The sequence below is a fragment of the Akebia trifoliata genome, chromosome 16 (assembly GCF_017979445.1).
Source record: "Akebia trifoliata isolate Shusen 1 chromosome 16, ASM1797944v1, whole genome shotgun sequence".
Taxonomy (NCBI): domain Eukaryota; kingdom Viridiplantae; phylum Streptophyta; class Magnoliopsida; order Ranunculales; family Lardizabalaceae; genus Akebia; species Akebia trifoliata.
Genome location: NC_141390.1, coordinates 17,295,246 through 17,315,654, shown reverse-complemented (window position 1 = coordinate 17,315,654; position 20,409 = coordinate 17,295,246). Strand labels below are relative to the sequence as shown.

Genomic DNA, 20,409 nt, shown 5'->3' with positions numbered 1-20,409 from the left:
TTTCCTGCACATTTTTTATCGAAATATTCGCAATCTTTTAAAAAGTAAAATTAGGAAAGGAAAAAATTAACAACTTAAAAGTTAAATATAGTGTCATTGGATATAGTTATTCCAATAGTAGAGAAGAAAACTAAAGCATTAATAATGCAAGCAACTAGTCCAGGAGTTTAATATTAATCTTTAAATTGAACTTCAAAATCAAACCATGAAAAACGGAAGATTAATGATTTGTTTATTTGTGCATTTGTTGGGTAATCGATTTTTGGTTGAAAGCCAAAATTTCCACGATCACAAGTATATATTTTCTTAATCTTCCAGTCGGTCAAAGAATTTTCCATGGGTGGAGAATTCTCTTACATTAAATCCTTCCGTCTATGAGAAAGTTTTTTTGACCAATTAATCATTTGCCTCTAAAAACAAACATATCCTAATATAGAATACATGAGCTTATGTTTCTATCTTTCAGAGTTATGTATAGTAAGATTAGAAAAGTCGTTGCTGAGATAATTAATTATTACTAATAAGAATCTATCTATTTCTTGTAAATTTTACAGATGCTTAATGTGCGGGCATATGTATGTATGAATGAGTATATAATATTGTGCTGATTTGATATGTCAACAATGTAATATATTATTAATTTGTACCATATAGTATACAATCCTGATTATACTAGTCATGGAAGCACTTATTGTAATTACTACAAATAAGATCATGTATTAATGAATATGAGATCCATTAGTACTGGGCCTAAATTGAAAGAAAACAAAAGCATAGAATGATCCTAATTTGATGTACTTTGAATTAAGTATAAAAGTCAAGATTTGTGGTTACAGCTTGAAGTCTAAATTCAACTTTCAAATCTCAAAACAAAATAGGATACTTGAAGCATGATGATGAAATTGTTTAGAGGCTGTTGAAAATGACTAGTTTTAGGAAGAAAACAAAGGGTTTTAGGTTCCAAATCTAAGACGAAGATATTGAGGTCATTAGTCATCACTTCATTAATCTACAGAAGAAGACCAAAACAAAAGAGATTTTAAACAGTTTAAAAACATGGGGGAATCTCAAAATTTAATCAAAACATGGAGGGAATTGTCAACAATTTGAAAACCTTGGGAACTTCAATTTGGGAAGGGATTGGCTTCAAAGTTATTTCTCACAAGAAGAGACCTAAGAATTGTTATATTAATAAAAATATTTTTTTATTGCTTTTAAAATGGATGTTTAAAACAAAGGATGTATTGCTTTTAAGATGGTAGAGGATTTTTCTATTACTACATATTACAAAGTGATTCACTAAAAATTCAACCCATCATTAGGGTCATCTTGTTTTCCAAGCCGAATATTTATATATAAGAAATGCTAACGTCTAAGACCTCATGGCACGTTAGCATTGTCCAACACTTTTGTTTTCCAATAATACCCCTCTTCTTTTTGTCTTTTAGTGAAAAATATATGTTAGTCTTTTACACAATAAATACAGTTTTTATGCCATTACTAAAAGCAGTTATTATGTTAGCATTAATTGCCAAAGAATTTACTACAAAAAAAGATATTTAATTCAAAATACTTAAATGCTTATAGTATTTATTATGTAAACAAACATTTATTGTGTAAAAGACTAAATGAAGAAGGGTATTATTGAAAAAAAATATATTGGACAATGCTAACGTCCCCATGAAATATTGGACGTTAGCATTCCCCTATTATATAGGAGAGTGCAGTCCAACAGAGAAGGTATCACTATAACAGCCAAGAGAGATGAAGAACATTGGTGATCCTTCAAGGAATGTTTCAAGGTCAATTTACAGAAGTGGTTTCGATAACAAGACAAGTTGATGATGGAGGACCTCAACCACCTTTGTAAGATCAAGGAACACCCTATTAGGCACAAAAAAGCCTCTAATTATTTTGGAGAACCTGCTATTATCTTCAGAAAAGAAGATGTGGAGGCAGGTGCAATGAGTTTCAGTTTGCCCAAGTTACAAATTTTTTTAGGAAACGACAAGGGTCTCAACCTCACCTGGGAGTGGAGTTCGTTCAGAATGACATCAAGATGGAAGCTTCTTGGATCATACGAAGTGATGACTGTTGACTTCAGACACATTATGCTTAATTTCTCCATTCAAGAAGACATGGTGGCTGTTTGGTTAAAATAACGAATTATGATGAAGGTTTTTAAGCAGAGTCTGCTACGAGGAAGAAAATTTAAGATCTCTAGCCTCGGTTGTGGGTGAGGTGCTAGTGATTTTTCACACTACGAGAATGGGTATCAAGATTAAATGAAGTTAGGATATATGTTCTACTAGACCTAGCAAGCAATTGACTATAGTTCTATTCCTCATTTTTTACTATAGTTCTATTCCTCATTTTTGCAAAAGTTGTAACAAGATAGGGCATAGAAAAAAAAGAATTAAAAATAATGATGTGAGACTGAATAAGCTGGTAAAGGGAAGGAAAAGATAAACAATGGACAGGCTGGAGTTGAAGAAGATGACGACTCGGAACCCATAATGGGTTACTCATCAAAAGCATATGATTTAAATAATGATGTAGCAATACCACCATGGACAAATCATTCGCCAAGTTAGCAAAGATTAGTGAGATGGCAATGGTTGATCTTCTAGAATTAGAGGAAGGAGAAATCTTGCCGAATTTAAGATTTAGTAAGCTGGCTCATTCAAATATTGAACAGATCTTCAAGGAGACTTTAATGCAGTAATTCATCGAAACTGAAAACAAAGGCAAGTCATCTCTTAACAAATATTCTATTGAAGAATTTATTAACTTATTAGTTCTTATTGAAGTTGTATTCTTCGGGAATCAATTCACTTGGAATAAAAATATTCTGAGAGAAATGAAGATATGGGCTTGATTAGATAGAATTTTATTTCAACAAAATGGATTGAAGACCTTGGCAACCCAAGAATCCAGCATTTCCCAAGGCTAGGTTCAGACCATTGCCCTTTATTACTATATAATACCAAAAAATGTTGCTTCGAGACCAAGAAAGTTCCGTTTTCTTGAGCTTTGGGTGGAGATGATAAATTTGGAGGTCCAACTCAAAACCAATTGGCAATGAGTGGTGAGGCCCAGGAAATTATAAGGAGAGAGATGAGGCAATGATTGTCCAATGTGGGACTAAACTCAACAGGAAATGGATGACTTTTTAGATGTTGTGGAATAGTAATGGAATGTAAGCATATATGGAGGATTCCCCGATGTTTAAATTATTCTCAAAACTAAAGAGATTGAAGATTGAATTCCAGGAATGGAGTAAAGATGTTGAGGTTAATGTAGGCTTGGGAATTAAGGAGAAGGAAAAAAAGAAGAGGAGCAGATTGAAATTTTTTTTGGGTCTCAATGGTTTGGGATCAGAAGGTCTATGACGAGTGTCAAACAACAAAATTTGAGCACTCTAGCTTTATCAAGCATGAGGAGATGTTTTGGAAGCAAAAATCCCACATAAACCTACTTAAGGATAGATATCATAATACCCAATCCTTTGACATGGCAACCCAAGTAAGAAGGGACTGAAACTTGATTCGTAGGACACATTGTGATTGGAAAATGACTGAATAATGTGGATGAAATTGGCATCACAGTCGTGGATTGTCCTCCCCTGGAGGATCGGCTTTTAAAATCTAGTCCTCAATCTCGAAGAGCAAAATGATTTGCTTACGAAGATGCTAGAAGAAGTAGAGGTTTGGGAGGTGATCAAAAGCATGAACTATCATGGTAAGGTGGATCCGGATGGGTTTTCAGGACAATTTTACATTCGAGCATGTAATTATAAAACAAGACCTTCTAGCAGTTGTTTCTAATTTCTTCAAGGATGGAATTATTCCTAAGGAGGTGAATGCATCAGAGGTTATGTAACTTTTTATATAAAATTATTTCAAAGATTCTTGTTATTTGTCTAGGTGTTCGTTTACCTTCTATAATTTCAAAGGAACAAGGAAACTTTATCAAAGGAATTAGCATTGACGATAATATCATCATGGCCCATGAAGCTTTTAGAGAGCTAAACAGAAAGATCAAGGGAGGGAACATCACTCTAAAAATCGACATGTCCAAAGCTTACGACAAATCGGAAGGGAACTTTTTTAAGATTTCGAGAGGACTAAGGCAAGGAGATAATCTCTCTCCTGCTTTATTTATTTTAGCAGAAGAGGTTCTGAGTAGAGGTCTAAATAAGTTTGTTGATATGAGGAGACCCTCTCATAGACCGTTTTCCAACACTAAGGAATGATGTCTAGATAGATGAGGTCTGGGCTAAAGGAGTTAGGGGTTTGGAAAAGATAAATTATTAAATGGATGAAGAGGTTTAAAATCTGATTTGTTCCATAGAGCTTCATCAATGTAAGGTTGACAAAATTATTTGGTAAGAAAATAAATCTGGGTTATTTTCTACAAGCAGTGCTTTGAACTTTATTAGAAGGTGAGACGTGGGGGCTCATAGTTGTGAGAGAATTTGGAGCTCAAGGATTCCAAGTAATTAAAATGAAAGTGCTCATTTGGAAGATAAATGATAAGTCCTGCTTAGCCAATTCCGTTTAAAAGAAAAGGGGACCTCAACTTGCTTCCAGATGTGTCATGTGTCAAATTCAAGAGGAGCTATGTCTTTCTGGTGCAGCTTTGCACATGAGGCTTGGCTTAAATTAAGCAACCTAGTTGGTATAAGAAGGTTGTCTAACCTCTACCTATTAGTGGATTGAAATGGGGAAGGAAGAAGGATTTGAATGTGGAGAACACGTTAATTCTCACGATAATGGGTATTAATGCCTCAATTTTCAATAGTCCTTGGGTGAAAGAAATTTTGTGGGAGAAAGTTTTTGGTGATCACTTAGGACACCAAATTCTGCGGTCTAAACAGTGGGAATGCCTCAATGATTGATGTGGATTTTGTTGTGTATGTGAACACCTTAGTGAAGCTCACTTAATAATTTGATCAAATACCTATTTGGTATTTCACCAAACATATTGTATGCCACACCTTCCAAAACCTTATTTGATCATAGCAATGAAGGATAAACCCAATTAATAGTAACCAATGGAATAAAAAGATAAACAATCATGCAAAAGAAAGAGTAAGAACAAAGTACCCACAACACGAGTTATTACATGATTCACTCGAAGGTTACATCCACGGATGTATGAGCATTAGAGCTCGATTTTACTATGAAAAAATGAGACAAATTGATACAAGGAGCTACCTTTATCACTTAGATTTACCTTCTTCTAAATCAATCTTCCTAAACCTCTCATCTCTTAAGTTTTCTTTCTTTTTCTACTCTTTTCTTTAGAAAAGACTTCAGACTTCTAACAAAAGTAAATAAAACCATTGTTTTTTAAAGCATCACATAAGTGTGCTACTTACATAAGTTACAAGCTCAACCCAAATTACCTTGAACTGACCTAAAAACACATACACTTGGATCGAGCCCAATATGTTTTGAAATTTTGTGGGAAAATTTTTTGGGTGATCAATTAGGTCACCCAATTCTGAGGTCAAAACAAGGGGAATGCCTTAGTGAGTGATGTAGATTCCTTATTCTTTAATTAAATTTTTTGATCGCTTAGCCAAAAAGAGGAAAAAAATGTGTAGTCCTATTAAAAAAAATCCAATCATACCCAAAGCCATACTATGCTTATTAAATACCACCTAATTTTCTATTAGTAATTCTATTGTCTAATATGTTAAAAACAAAAAAGAAACTAGGAGAGATGCAGTATTGTTTATAACTATAGTTATTAATTGCATAAATAAATGGATATGTAGCCATTACATGGATAGTGATAGTAGTATCTTAGCATTGAGTTCTGAAAATATGAATGGCCAAGTGGCATACTCAAATGATTGCAGGATGTGGATAAGTTCTAAAATAGTAGATTTGTATGCCTTAGGATACACAGTTCCCTCAAGATGCACTTTCTATGGGGAATTGCAATTGTGTATACCGATGTGTTCAGATCTACGGTACCTAAACTTGTCAGGTCAAGGAGTCATTTGAGTACGCCTCTGGCTTATCATGACTCTTTAGCATTTTATATTTTAAGGGAATATTTTTTTTACCTTAATAACGCAGTTACTTTAGCCTTTAAAAAAAAAAAAATTTAGCAAATGCTATTTACTATTCTTTAAATTCAAATTTCAAATACTATTTCATACATTATAGTTTTGAAACATTATATTAAATTCAATATTATGCAATGCCATTATGCTGAAAGTAATGGCAACACTTATAAACCATTAAAGGCAATAAAAAATTATTCAATTACATGAAAATGGCTATGAAGATGGGGGGTATTTGAATCATTTTATGTTAGTCCATCTTAGAAAACCACAGTCAATAGGTATGTCATTAAATTAAAAAAATTTGAGTATCTAATATATTTACCAAAATATACAAAAGCATGACTTACAAGAGTTTATTGTTGCTTGTAATAGTTTCCCCTCTTTTGAGTCTCCTACAAAAATCCAATTAGATAGTTTTGTTATTGTTACTGAAAGAAATGACCAAACACTTACTGTATAATAGGAGAGAGAAACAAACATACAAGATAAAATATAAAAACTTATAGAATCTATTTTGCTGCGGAAGAGTGCAAAAACCTGCCAAAGCCCTAATTAAAGATACAAAAGCAAAAAAAAGCACTTGACACACAATAAAATAAGAAAAGCTTCAAATATTTTGTATGAAGTGAGACCAAGGTTTACAAATACAATTTAGATACCGTATGTTTTCTTTTTCTTTCTTTTTTTCTTTTTTTTTTGAATGGGATTTATTTGTTTTTTTTTTTTTTTCACTTACAATTAGGCCTTGCTTAGTACACTACCAATCATTTGCATTTGCACGAAGGAATGGGAGGGAGAATCATTTTCCACCAAAAGGGACGACTTTATCAAAATTTGAGTCTGGGGTTTGAGATAATCTTTTTTACCTACATCTTTCGGTGTCCCATCATGAGGAACGAAGGAATAAAAAACAAAAAGGTTTAAGAAGAAAATCATGACACCATGTAACACAACTAACTCCAACAAAAAAAAAAAAAAAAAGATCTCAAAGCAATAAGGAGATTTATCATATAAAGTAATCATGGGCACCCTCTCTCGAGTATATATTGGTGTTTATATATATACTAGAGTTCACCGGAGCCTATGGCATAGGGACAATGAAAAATTAAGATTAAAGAGGTAAAAGGGGTAAAAGGGAAAATAATAAATGGGGTTAAAGGGGTAAAAGGAAAAATATAATAAAGATTGGGAGGTGAAAAATAAATGAAATAAAGTGGTTCTCAAGAAACTATAGCTTGATGGAAGGGTATTATTAACAAAAATTGAGTTTAAATGGGTAAGAGAGAAAATATAGTAAAATTAGAAAATGGGGCATCCTCTTTCAAGTTAAAGGGGTAACAGTGGAAAAAATAGAATTGAAGGGGTATTCTTAAAAAAATTGAGATTAAAGGGGTAATATATGAAAAATAATAAATTGGATTAAAGAAGTAGAAGAGAAAATATAGTAAAATTAGATGAGGTGAAGAATAAAAGAATTAAAGTGAATCTTATGACACCATAACTTGATGGGAGTTTTAACCTATAAAAAACTGTAGATAATGGGAGGTTTGTCCTAATTGGATTGTCTCCCCATAATGCTATAATCAATTGGACATTTGTATCACACATAATTATTCCAACACAATTGTGTTTTATTATATATGTATATGTACATACCCGTATTGACTTTGATTAGGGGACTGAAACACTAAGGTTGTTCTGCTCTTGTGTGTGTGTTGGTGGGAGGTGGGGGGAGTATTTTTTGCTTAAGGTGCTCGTAGACTCTTCAATGCTTGCCACGTTAAGCATAGCAAGGATTGTTTTGTAACTAACAAGGGCAATCTTATAAATTTTGGAATGCCATTCAATATACATGTAATTGGTGGATCTCAGATTTCTGTGAGAAAAAATTTATGAGAAATTTTATTTTATTTTTTTTTAGGGGGGGGGGACTCCGATTTTACTAATATTTGTGAGAAATTTATGAGTCTCCATTTACTAAGTTGGTTAGATAGAGAAGGGGAGAGGAATTCAATAGTTTGAGGGTTAAGGGATGAATAATACCTTCTAAGTTGAACATAAAAGGGGTTGAAGATGAAGGTATTCAGTCATTTTAACTTATATTCTCACATAAAACCTCTATCATTGGATATAAACATTTAAAAATGTAGGAGTATCTCAAATATTTATCAAAACTCGAGAGCCATGATTAAATGATCATTTTATTCCAATAATAAGGAATTAAAGAAAAGTAAGTTGAATTGTCTTCTATTCCTGATTGGTGACTTTGGACTATGTTGCGGACAGACACAGAGGGTCAAGCTCCCCAGTGAGCTCTTTGTCAATTTTATCCCTAAGAGTCATATATATGGGAAGCATTCGGCCTTAAAGAGTTCCAAACATTTTTCAAAATAGCGGTTAGAAGTTTCAGAATGTGCTGATTTTTGGTGAGGATGATTTGTATGGTGAAGAGACCATCCTCACCAAAAATCAGCTCATTCCGAAACTCCTAACTCTAGTTTACAAGTTGAAGAATCGTGGACCGCTCGATTTTTGTAAATCACTTTTGATAAAGTTAGAAGCTTCAGAATGGACTGATTTTTTGTGAGGATGATCTCCTCATCATAGAGATCATCTTCACCAAACGTCAGCCCATTCCTAAGCTCATAACCCATTCATTGAAAAAATGTTTTGGCTCTCTTTAGAGCTTCTGAACACCACTCTATATATACCCCTGGGGAATGCTAATGTCCAATACTTCATGAGGACATTACCATTGTCCAACAATTTTTTTTTATAGTAAAAATACCCCTCATCCTTTTATCTTTTAGTAAAAAAGACAATGGTATATTGGTCTTTTACATAATAAATGCTTATTTACATAATGGTATAATAAATACCATGAGCATTCAAATATTTTGAATTAAATATCTTTTTTTTGTATTAAATGTCTTAGCAATCAATGCCAACATAGTAAATACATTTATTAATGACATAATAAATGTATTTATTAGGTAAAAGACTAACATACCCTTATTTTTTTCACTAAAAAATAAAATGAGGAGGGTATCATTGAAAAAAAAAAAAAAAGTGTTGGACAATGCTAACATCCTCATGAGGTCTTGGACATTAGCATTCCCCATATATATCTATACATTTTCTTATTTTCGTGTTACCATATAAAAAAAAAAGAGTAGTCACATGGTTGGAGTGATACAGATATAAAGGGAGATTTCACTCGGATTCTTCTTTGGTTGATATAGTGAAATTGCCGCCTACACCCGTGGACGTAGGTCAATTATGATCGAACAACGTATATCTTGTGCCTTGTGTGATTACTTTTGTGTTTATTTCTATTCTTATTGAGTTTATACTTCAATCCATGATTTTGCTATAACAAAATAAAAATTAAAAATTAAAAAAATTAAAAAAAGAAGAAGAGAGGAAATCATGATTTACAAGTGCTTATTATTGCTTATATTAGTTTTTCTCCTTAGAAATTCTCTCCAATGACCCCAATTAAATAAGAGAGTAATTGATTGGACGTTTAAGTCACACACAATTATTCCAACACAATTGTGTTTTATTATATATGTATATGTACATATCCCTAATGACCTTGATTGGGGGATAGAAAGAGGTGGATCCGAATGAATGTGAGAGAGAGAGAGAGAGAGAAGAAGAAGAAGAAGAAGAAGAAGGGGAGCAAGAGACCAAATCAGATTCAGTGGTGGATGGTAGGTGAAAATAATTAAGTGGGTGAGATAAGCAAAAAAGTGGGTGCATATAGCGCCCCTTATATAATAAGAGAGGGAGATAATAAAAGGCAAAGTAACTCAAAAATTTACAATTGGGTAAAAAGTATGTTCTGTATTTTTGTGAAAGAGATCAAGAACTTGCCTAAGTAAAGATACCACTATAGAAAACTTTGGATACACAAACACAGTGAGATAAGTTTGGATATCATTTTATTTGTTTTTTTTTTTTATTTCGTTTTTTCTGTTTTTTTTTTCTTTCCCTTTTCCTGGTATAGATTATAGTTAGCAATTCTCTGAATATTTCACGCATTATAAAATATTTTTTGGATTAATACAAGGACTGATATAACCTTTTTCTTGCACAACTCCTTTGAAAAATCCCAATTTTTCTTTTAGCTTTTTCGAATTATTAACAATCTATTCATATCCTTAATTAAACAATCTCTACGTAAATAGAGTAAAAAACGTATCAGTTTATTTTTTTTATTTGTTTTATTTTTTTTATTTTTTTTATTTTTTTTTTTTTAAAAAAAAAGGTATTTTCTGTTTTGGTAAAAAAAATCATTTTCAAAACGGTAATTACCGTTTTCAAAAATAAGTTCTATAGTGCTCCGTTTTGATAAATTCCTCTTAAAATTACACGTGGAGAAATAGATTCACACCGTATATGTTTGAAAAGTTGATTTATAAAAGGATGAGTTTGTAGATGAAGGCTAATTATAATTGTAATAATTTTGTAATGTTTATTAATATGTTGAACTCGAATTATACTTATGCCATTTTGAATCATATTTTTGTCATCCTCCATTTTTTTTATCGTATTTTAATGAATTGCTGAATGTATATTTTTGAATCATACTCGAATTAATATCGTAAATAATTTTTGTTTCACACCTAACGGGTAAATATGTTATATAAATTAACCACTTTTTCTTTCTTTTGTTAAAGAAAGGGTACTTTAGTCATTTTAAATTAATTGAAATGAGCTGATGCATTAAAAGGGTACCCAGAAACCCTTCAAGCAATAATTGAATTTAGATCGGCTTTCATTTTGGGTAATTCTGCATTCAATTGAGATGTTTCTATAAAATCACATATTTCATTATTTTGTGCGTCTTCAATGTAGTATGTTTTACTTATTTATTTTCTAAAAGTTGGTGGGGGCATTTGGTGAAATCCCAAAGACTTTTTTGATTGAAACAAACGATGCTAAAATTATCGGTCTAAAACATAATTCTATTTTATTTTTGGTGATATATAATATAGTCTAGGGCTGTCAATGGATCGGATCAAGGTCGATTTGGTACTGATCCAATAAAGATTGGATCTAGGACTGATCCGGGATCTTAATATTAAGATTCAAATCCGATCCATTAACAATCGGTTCAGATTTAGATTAGGCCAAATTTTTGTATACAAAATCTAAATCAAGTGTATATCACTACAGTAAAATAGGGCTATAGCGACGGTCGTGACAATTAAGCAACAGGATCTAGCAACAGCTAAGCGGGCCGTCGGTTGTCGTCGCTAATAGTCCCATCGCTAAATGTTATATCGACGGCCAACAATTAACAAAAACGTCGTTAGGTACAGGACTTATAGCGACAGCCGCTATTGGCCGTCGCTATAGGGTAGTCTTTTAAAAAAAAATTTTATCCTTCAGCTACGGTTTTGGCTTGGCCGTCGCTATAGAAGCTTTTTAAAAAAAAAAACTTTTGATTTTATACTAGCCCCCTCATGTATTGCTGAATATTGGAGATACTCCTATATTTTGAAATAGATGACCTCAACCCCAACTATCAATATGAAAAGACCCAAATGCCCTCTCTACTAGAGCTCATTGGGTTACTATTGCAGACTAATATAAATTCTCACAGAATCCAACTCACACACATTATAAGATGGTCACCGGAATCCAACTCACGCACACACAGACATACACTCCAACTCACACATACACACACGCTCAAACATACACACGGGCGCACACATACACTCCAACTCACACACACAAGTGCGCACACATGCGCACAAACACACAAACACGAGCGCACACACACATAAAATATTGTTCTTTTCTGTAGAAACACTTATTTATCAATAAATCCCTAAAAAATAGTGAAAAAAAGAGAGAGATACATAGAGTTAAAGATGAAAAAGATACATGAAACTTTCAAATATTAATAAATTTAACTCAAATGAAGTCCAAAAAGTCTCACAGACTGCTTATGAGATACAAACAAGAAAAAATAAAAGAAAAAATTGAAAGAATTTGAGAAGTTGTTACCCGGAATCAGTGGAGTACTTAGAGAGCTTTCCTTTACTTGAAAAGGCAATCAAAGAAACATCAGCATCGCAAAGAACTAAGGTCTCATGAGCTTTCTTCATTAATCCTGACTTTCATTTCGAAAACGTAACTTGTCGATTGATCTTGTTTTCGATCCGCTTCAACTAAACCTTGCCTCTCCCCATTCTTTCACAAACCATGAAATTGACCTAAAACAAAAATCCTCTACACAATTATATTCAAAATCAAAGATAATCTAACTAAGAAATTAAAACCAACATGACAAAATTTTCATTGTTATCCAAAATCAAAGACAATCCAACTAAGAAATTGAAATTAACATGACAAAATTATAATTGTTATAAAAAATCAAAGATAATCCAACCAAGAAATTGGCTTAAATAAGACAAATATTTCATTGTGGGTCCAATAATAAAATCAAAGAGAGAATCCCCAAATCAATAGTCCCAAATCCAAAAAAAAGTAATTTCTCTTACCATATTGTTCAACCATGTAACAATACTTTCTGACTCAAAGCATACTCTACAAACAAAATCTCCAAAAAAGAATCAATATGAAAATTAAGTTGTCGCATTCTCATTTAACCCAAAAGAGAATAAAACATGTGCTTACCTCAAGGGTCTAACATCCAACAAATAACTATATGCCAAGTGAATATACCAAACTGTTTTCTCCTCTTTCAAGTAACATATCTGTAATGAGTTTTATCTGCCGGTGTACCCGATAGAAAACCACATCGAAGTAACTACTACTGAAATGTTAGATTTTTTTTTTTTATTGAAATATATTCCTGATTTTTGTCCTCAATGAAACAATGTTAATCAAACAAAAAGAATGAGAAATAAAATCTACGGTAAAATAATTCATTCTGTAATGCACATATGATTCTAAGTGAGACTGATTGATTAAGAGCTTGGGAGATCAGAGCTTTGGGAGGATTACAAGGGTCTTTTTTTTTTTGATAAATTCAGGATAGTTGCAAAAGGTTGGAACAGGAGGTTTGCCCAAGGTGGAGAAGTTAACCAAGCAATGGCTGTTAATGTATGAACAGTTGCATATACATTGGACAATTACCGTGATGAAAAGGTGTGGTCCCAGAAAATAGTTCCAATTTGTCAAGATCAAGAATATTGTTGGGGCTGTGAATGCTAAACAAGTGGAAGAATTCACTTTTAAGTTCTTCTAAAGAAGATATAATCTCTGAGGCTAGTTTTAAGCAAGATTGATACTTGATAGCAATGCTACACATCATTATTTTCTGAGAAACAAAGTGGAAGGGCTAGAATTTTAATATGAATCCCAAGTTACTTCAACTAAAGTCTATAGCTATTCATAGAAGCTGGTGGAGCAAGTTACCACAAGGTGATTCATAAGTGATGGTATATTTCAAGAAATCTATGCTTGGTTTCTAGAAAACAAATCAAAAGTCTACAGTTTCTAATCAGCATCAAATGACAATTATATACAAGCAAAGGTGCTTCTAGTTTTTTTTTTAATTTCTCTGTCAGTGAATTTAAGTGCAGCAAATAAGATACTTATTGATATGAAGATACGGCACTTACCCGTCAGAAGCAAGAACAATAAATTGATCCCTCTCCGTGAGAACCCGGTGAGAGAACTCGGGTATAGATATCACTCCATAATCCTTCAAACAGAAATCCCCAAATGCCCTAGTCATTGCTAACCCAGGGGCATCATCAAATGGCAACCAAACCCTAGGAACTTTGGGTTCATCTTGGAGTGCAAAGACCCTTCCTTTACACCTTTTAATCCGTTCAGCTTCCCCTATAACAGATCATGATTAAAGGAGTAAGTTTCAATAACACACACATCACTATGAAAGTAGCTAATATCAAGACATACTTGGCAAGTCGGGCTTCAGATCAACTGTTAACTGTATTGCGACCATGGAATCAGTGGCATCTTTAGATCCCAAAATCGCCCGAGAATCCCCAATGTTTCCCATGAAAAGATTAAGCCCCTTAAAATCAGATAAAAACAGAGAATTAATAATTGGAACAAAAAGAAATAATAACAGATTCTGGTGACGCACCTGTTTCACTATAGTTACAGCAGTGCTACCACTGCAGAAGCAGTCCAAGGTAGGATGAGACTTCAGACCCTTGTCCATGGCCTTGAATGACTTAAGAAATGCTTCTCTCCACAAAGACTCTGTTTGATCCTCAATCGAATCAGCCTTCTCAGAATGTCCTATATCAAGAGTCTTTTTCCTATTAAAACAGTAACCACTCGATCCATTTCCCCCCGATTCGTAAGATTGCATGAATGAGAGCAACTTAAATGGCAGAGAATCCCTAGCTTTCCGGGCAACGAGATGGCCATACGGACCATGCCCATCAAAGACACCACAAAATATCGCATCTTCCGAGTCCAAATCCTACATGAAACAGATAATTTTTACACAAATTAACATCCATGAATGGGTAAGAGGACTTGATAGGATGAACAGAACTGAATTTGCTTTCCAGACAACCATAGCATCCTGGTTTATGCCTTTGCGTCCTTGTTGAGTGAAAATGCACGAAGTTCTGCTCTTCCCATTTGTGAAAATTCGGTTCGGTATATAAGGTAAGTGTTGCAAGGAAGTGACTTGTTCTGAGTATGATCTCTTCTTTCTTCCACTCCTCCGTGATCCCAAACCAAAACTACTGCTACAACAAACCCCCATCTGCTTAGTCCCTAAGAGACTTCATTTGTTTCAAAACAATGGCAAAATTAAGTAAGAAATACTCTGGTTTGCAATATTCCATTCCACCATTCAGCTCTATCTAGAGCTACAATATGTTAAGATCTCCTATCTTGAAAATTTTTCTTAATGTCATAAACTTGAGCCATGGTGAGGTAAAAAACACTTACCAAAGAGAATCTGAAGGACAATTTAATAAACATTGACTGAATATCTGCTTTGTTACATCATCGTTACTCACAACAATGTGCACCTCCACATATTACTTCCAATATTTAGCCTGCATAAAGGGTACAGAGGATTCAATTATGTACTCCACATAACATCTCAGAACAAATAGCCTAATTGAACCTTTTAATCTAGGTACAATTAAGGGTGTTAACTATAAAACAGAACTGGTATTGAAATAACTGACCACCAAAAAGAAGAAACAAATTCGTGGAATTAAACCATTTGATCTTGTGTACGGAAGTCTAGAGAAATAGCTCAAAATCCAAATGGCAACAAACAATAAACTAAGTGTCACCATTGTGGAGTTGACTCAACCTAACAATGGTGTAGACAACATAGACCTAACACAGGACAACAAAGTAGAGAGAACCAAACTTTCAACTCACCCCAATAATGGAAGACATGTCAACTTTGTATAGTGTTTTTGACTAATAATTATGTTGATTCTCAACCCCACAAAAGAGCAATTTATAGTATCTTAAAATTTTAAAATCCTTTCCTATTCACGTTCTTGTAAAAACATTGGTATTCACATACCAGATGAAAAAACAGCCCCATTACATGTCTCATGATCATATGTTTTATGTACCAAAACATAATCCAATATTATGAGTTTAGTTTAGTTTAGGTCAGTACTATTAGTTTAGTATTTCATACAACTTCAAAATGAACTGCAGATAAAAAAATAATCCAATACAGATATAGGCCACCATTGGTAGTTTAGTACAACGGGAATATAATTAAAGGGCTAACCACCAAGAAAATTATATCAACATGGCTAAGTTAACATAAGCCTTTGATAGAACTTACTTGTGGAGGAGAAAAACTCCACACAAGATAAATGTGCCCATAACAAGAATCCACCCAATGACCACCAAGCTGCAGCCATTCAACATACAAGCACTTGATGAGAGGGGAAAAAAACATAGTGAAAAGAAATAGGTTTATTAATGTCATGTGTACAAGAAATTGGACTATTTTTTATCACCTGATGTTGATTTTGAATATCTACTACCTTTGGTGAGAACATCAACTTCACCGGTATCTCGTCGTTCGTGAACCTACAAAAGAAACGACCTGATTAACAAACAAATAAAATAGTACGCAATCTTCATAAACAAAAAAAGATCAGTAAAAATGGTCTGATATGGTATTAAGAATTGAATAACAACTTGTCAATTCACTATAAACTTGTAAAAGAATGAAGAAAAAGACAGTTTGGTATGGGAACCATTATAGGGGTTGAACACACATGCTTAACACCTGCACACGCACACACAAAAATGCCTATTTACCAGTTTTCTTTCTTCTTGGAATAATAGAAATGAGCTTAAGTATGCCTATTTACCAGTTTTCTTTCTTCCATTTCTGGTTCTGCTGCCCATGACAAAAATGTCACGACATCTTTCCCCATCTGCACCAAAATTACAAAAAGAAATGAGCTTTCAGGCTTTGATAAATGAAATTTTCATGCAAGCTTGGATCATTTGATAAGATTTTTATTACTCAAATATTGCAATTGAAGAATTGGGAAGAAATACCTGAGCTTCTATGGCAGGGGTACCATCTTCATACTCGATGGTACCATCAAGTAAGAACAACGCAGATCATTATAAAAGTTTTACCTTGGAAATCCATGAGGATTCATAATCAAGTCGGGGGATATGCCACGTTCAGAAAACGGTACGTCCTCCTGTTGAACAATGATCCCACAGACACCTTTCTGCCCATGTCTGCTGCTGAATTTGTCACCTATTTGAATGTTCAGATTAAATTACATCAACAAAAAAATAGAGAAAATGGTGCACTCTCGTGTCTTGTTTGCATCAGAAAAGCTCTAATGATGATAATGAACCTCAAAATTGAGATGAAATTAATGCGTCCAAATGTAACTAAAATAGTATAGTGTACATAAAAAATTACCTCTGGTCTACGAGTGTGACGAATTATAAATTTGAAACACAAATTATTATCCTTGTCTGAGAAGAGTGCCACTCTATCAACAACAACTATCTCCCCTTGAGGACCTTTGTATGTCTGTATGGCAGTTTTGTACGCACTGCATGTTCCCAAGAAGGTAAGCTACAACAATTTTGTAGAATGCACTCTTAATATTTCTACCGGAACAGACAAAGTTCTTATCTGCATTTGGTGTTCTACATGCTAAGAAAATGACAACAGTGAAATGGAAAACTCCCCTACAAGACTGTCCAAAACCTAAATTAAATACTTTCTCCACATCAATAAGATACCACTAGATCTATTAGGTCCCCAGCCGAATGGTCAACATGCTGCATTACTAGATTCTGACATATAGCAGCACCCATAAAAGGAAATAATAAGCACAATTCACCATCATGTATGCATGCAATGGGCCTAAAACAGTGCTACTCCATCATGGCTAGCTGTTCCAAATTCTCATGGGTCTAAAACAGTGCTACTCCCTGCAAAAAAACAATAAAAAACAAACATTATGTTTGACTTAGGATTTTGCTTTCTAAACCTCATATATCATATAGATAGACAGCACACCAACCAACAATTTGGAAATACACCTAAAAAACAAAAAAAACAAAAAAAAAAAAAAAATCAAATAGTTAAATAGCCTACCGAGCATAGCTTTACAAATATACAACCAACACTCCATATATCACAAGAGAATAGCTTTAGCTTTCACTAAGAAGTTTAAGAATTCTAGGCTTGACAACCAACTCAACTACTACAATTAGAGCTACTACAATCATGAGAGTGCTTATTTCTATTAAGCAATAATGTCTCAACAAACAAAGTAAACTAAACTATGTTGTTTACAATATCTACTTAGCATTCCATAACCAAAAAGAAGCACACAAGGATCAAACCATCACAATGCCTACTGTGGTTTGATACATTGAACCATAAGTTGGGTTTAAATATAATTCAATGTGAGTTTGAAAAGTAGTGTTCAACTTGTTGAAAATATACTATGGTAACATAATGACTTTATGCGATTCCAGATGATTTATATTTTGTAGACAAACTAACACTAACAAAGCTTCTTTTGTTATTATCAGAGATTTATTTCTAGTGGGAGATTTATACAGATCTGAGAGTAAACTTGATAATCTGAGTGAGTTCTCAAATTTGATAAGCAGAATTGGGGAGTGATGGTCTCCTGAAATCTGATTTTGTCCAATTGAATATTGGTTAGCTATAAAAATGAGAAATTAGGGTCTTAGTTTGAAATTTAACCAAAAATTGAATTAAAATCATAGAAATTAGGATTTTGGTTTGAAATCAAACCAAAATTTGAATCAACGCTATAGAAATTAGGATTATACAGAAAAATCAACAAAATATGCACAAAAATCTAGGGTATAGGGATCGATTGAAGAGAAAAATTAACAAAATATGTATGGAAACATACCTAAATTTTCGAGGTCGAAATCAGATCGGATCTGTTTAGTTGAACCCTCACGCGTTTGAGAGATCAAGAAAGAGAGAGATCGATAGAGAGGCAGAGAGAGATCGACGGAGACAGATCTGTCGAGTATGAGATGAGAGAGAGACAGAGGCTTCGTTTTCGATTTGCAAACGAGAGAGAGAGAGAGTGAGGCTTCGTTTTCGAGTGCCGTTTCCTTCTCTACTAAAGCAATCAACGGAGATGAGAGAGAGAGAATGACATTTCGAGTTTCAGACGAGAGAGAGTGGTTGACTTCGTTTGAGACGAGAGACAGCAAGAGTGAAGGAATCGAAAACAAGAGTTTCAGACAAACTCGGGCAAACTTTCAACGAGAGTGAGTGAGTAAACAGAGAGTGTGAGTGAGTTACGCGAAATAAACAATCTTTACCGACGGTAAAACTTTGATCGTCATCAAAGTTGTTGTGGTAGCTCATTTTTCCTGTAGTGTATATTTCAACAAATATATAATTTATATACTTTCGAACTTATTATCATATCAGATCCTTAACAGATCCGGACATGGTTGATCCAGATCCGATCCAATAAGATATCGGATCCAAACCTTATTGGAAACCAAATAATTGATCCAGACCCGAAGTTATCAGATCGGATTTCAGGTCTGATCCGATGCATTAACAGCCCTAATATGGTCCTACCAAATGATGTCAATATTGCATTTTGTAGGCAGTTGAGTCTGAATTCATGGTCTGTATTTATTCTAAGGAATGCAGAATTGAGCCAGCAATACCAAGGATATACAAATCTAAAAGCTTAAAAAAAATAAAAAAAAATAGTAAATTGAAAAATGACTTACGAGAGAGCTAGCTTATTGTTGTTTCTATAGTTTCCCTCTTTGGAGAATATTAGCCTACAGAGACACAATTAGATAATTTAATTAGTTTTACTGAAACAATGAATAAACATTATTTTATAAATTAGATTTAAAAAAAAAAAACTTACAGTTGGATGTAGGTTTTGCTGTGTTGCCGAAGAGAAAGGAACTTGCCAAATGAAACGTGGTGGAAACAAACTTAGGTGAAAATTAATGCATCTGAGATGAGTTCAAGGTCTAAAGCCAAACTAAAGTGAAAAAGAACATAATATAATAATATTCTTTGGATTGTTGGGAGGTGACAAGAATAAATTATGCTTTGATTAGGAAGTAGGTTATTCTTGGGACAAAAGGCCTGTTATGCTTTGGATGGCGTGTCTGGCACTTCATGGTCGTGATTCTCCATCAAACAAAATGAATGGATTGCCCAAAAATGATGCAAAATATTATTTTCTCCCTGGCATATAAAATCCTTAAAATGCCATGATCTCACATGTTTTAAGGGTTCACTAACCTAATCAATATTGGGGAAATTAATTAAGCATCCTAATATGGGTGAAGATTGTCTGCAACCTATTTTTCTTGTAGCTATTATAAACCGTTGAGTGTGTGCCACATCATCAAGACAATTACATTTGATATTTTAAGTTTAAGAGCTCGTATCCGAGTCGGATATGGATCTATCCCCACATCTATCTGGATCCAAATATATATTGCTTTGAAAAACTATATTTTTTATATGCAATCTTATAAATAATGAGTGTATAATGGTAAAATAGAACATTATTATAAACTTCACAAATAATTAAATAGGTAAAATAGCCGACATTCTAAAATTGTCCGAATAGACCCGACCTGAGTTGGATTCGACCCAAGTATCACCATGTGAAACTTGAAAATTTTGACATAAAAAATTTGACGGACCAAGGCCCACGAATTTTAGAAATTGAATTTTGATGGTTTAGGACCATCGAAATTATTGATGTTCCCATATTTGATGGCTTAGAGCTGTCAAATTTCTCTCATCCTTCATTAATTTGACAGTTTCGGCCTGTTGAAAAATAAAATTT

General features: G+C 33.5%; 1 protein-coding gene across 9 annotated transcripts; it reads right to left on the bottom strand.

The window, feature by feature from the left end:
- Window positions 1-11,356: 11,356 nt before the first annotated feature.
- Window positions 11,357-18,950, bottom strand: LOC147382672 (putative protein phosphatase 2C 52). Of its 9 annotated transcripts, none has more exons than XM_086428668.1 (12): window positions 18,472-18,950; window positions 16,989-17,509; window positions 16,691-16,817; window positions 16,414-16,479; window positions 16,297-16,328; window positions 16,054-16,126; window positions 15,876-15,944; window positions 14,610-15,114; window positions 14,181-14,525; window positions 13,991-14,108; window positions 13,690-13,912; window positions 11,358-12,315 (listed from the first exon to the last, which is right to left on the bottom strand). In XM_086428668.1, exons 8-12 carry the CDS (start codon window positions 14,814-14,816, stop codon window positions 12,267-12,269), a joined length of 942 nt encoding a protein of 313 aa, XP_086284794.1. In that variant the 5' UTR covers window positions 14,817-15,114; window positions 15,876-15,944; window positions 16,054-16,126; window positions 16,297-16,328; window positions 16,414-16,479; window positions 16,691-16,817; window positions 16,989-17,509; window positions 18,472-18,950; the 3' UTR covers window positions 11,358-12,266. The 9 variants fall into 9 exon arrangements, with proteins under 9 accessions (XP_086284798.1, XP_086284794.1, XP_086284797.1 ...); XM_086428671.1 differs by having other exon boundaries at window positions 16,081-16,126; XM_086428667.1 differs by lacking the exon at window positions 16,297-16,328 and having other exon boundaries at window positions 16,989-17,124; window positions 17,419-17,509.
- Window positions 18,951-20,409: the final 1,459 nt, after the last annotated feature.

Bases quoted from the DNA above. Each gene is read 5' to 3' on its own strand.
- LOC147382672 (XM_086428666.1), bottom strand. From the start codon at position 14,816: ATGGGGGTTTGTTGTAGCAGTAGTTTTGGTTTGGGATCACGGAGGAGT. The intron at 14,526-14,609 runs GCAAATTCAGTT...TGTTTCATGTAG, and splicing joins ATGCTATGGTTGTCTGGAAA to GATTTGGACTCGGAAGATGC. The intron at 13,913-13,990 runs GTATGTCTTGAT...GATCTGTTATAG, and splicing joins TCTGAAGCCCGACTTGCCAA to GGGAAGCTGAACGGATTAAA.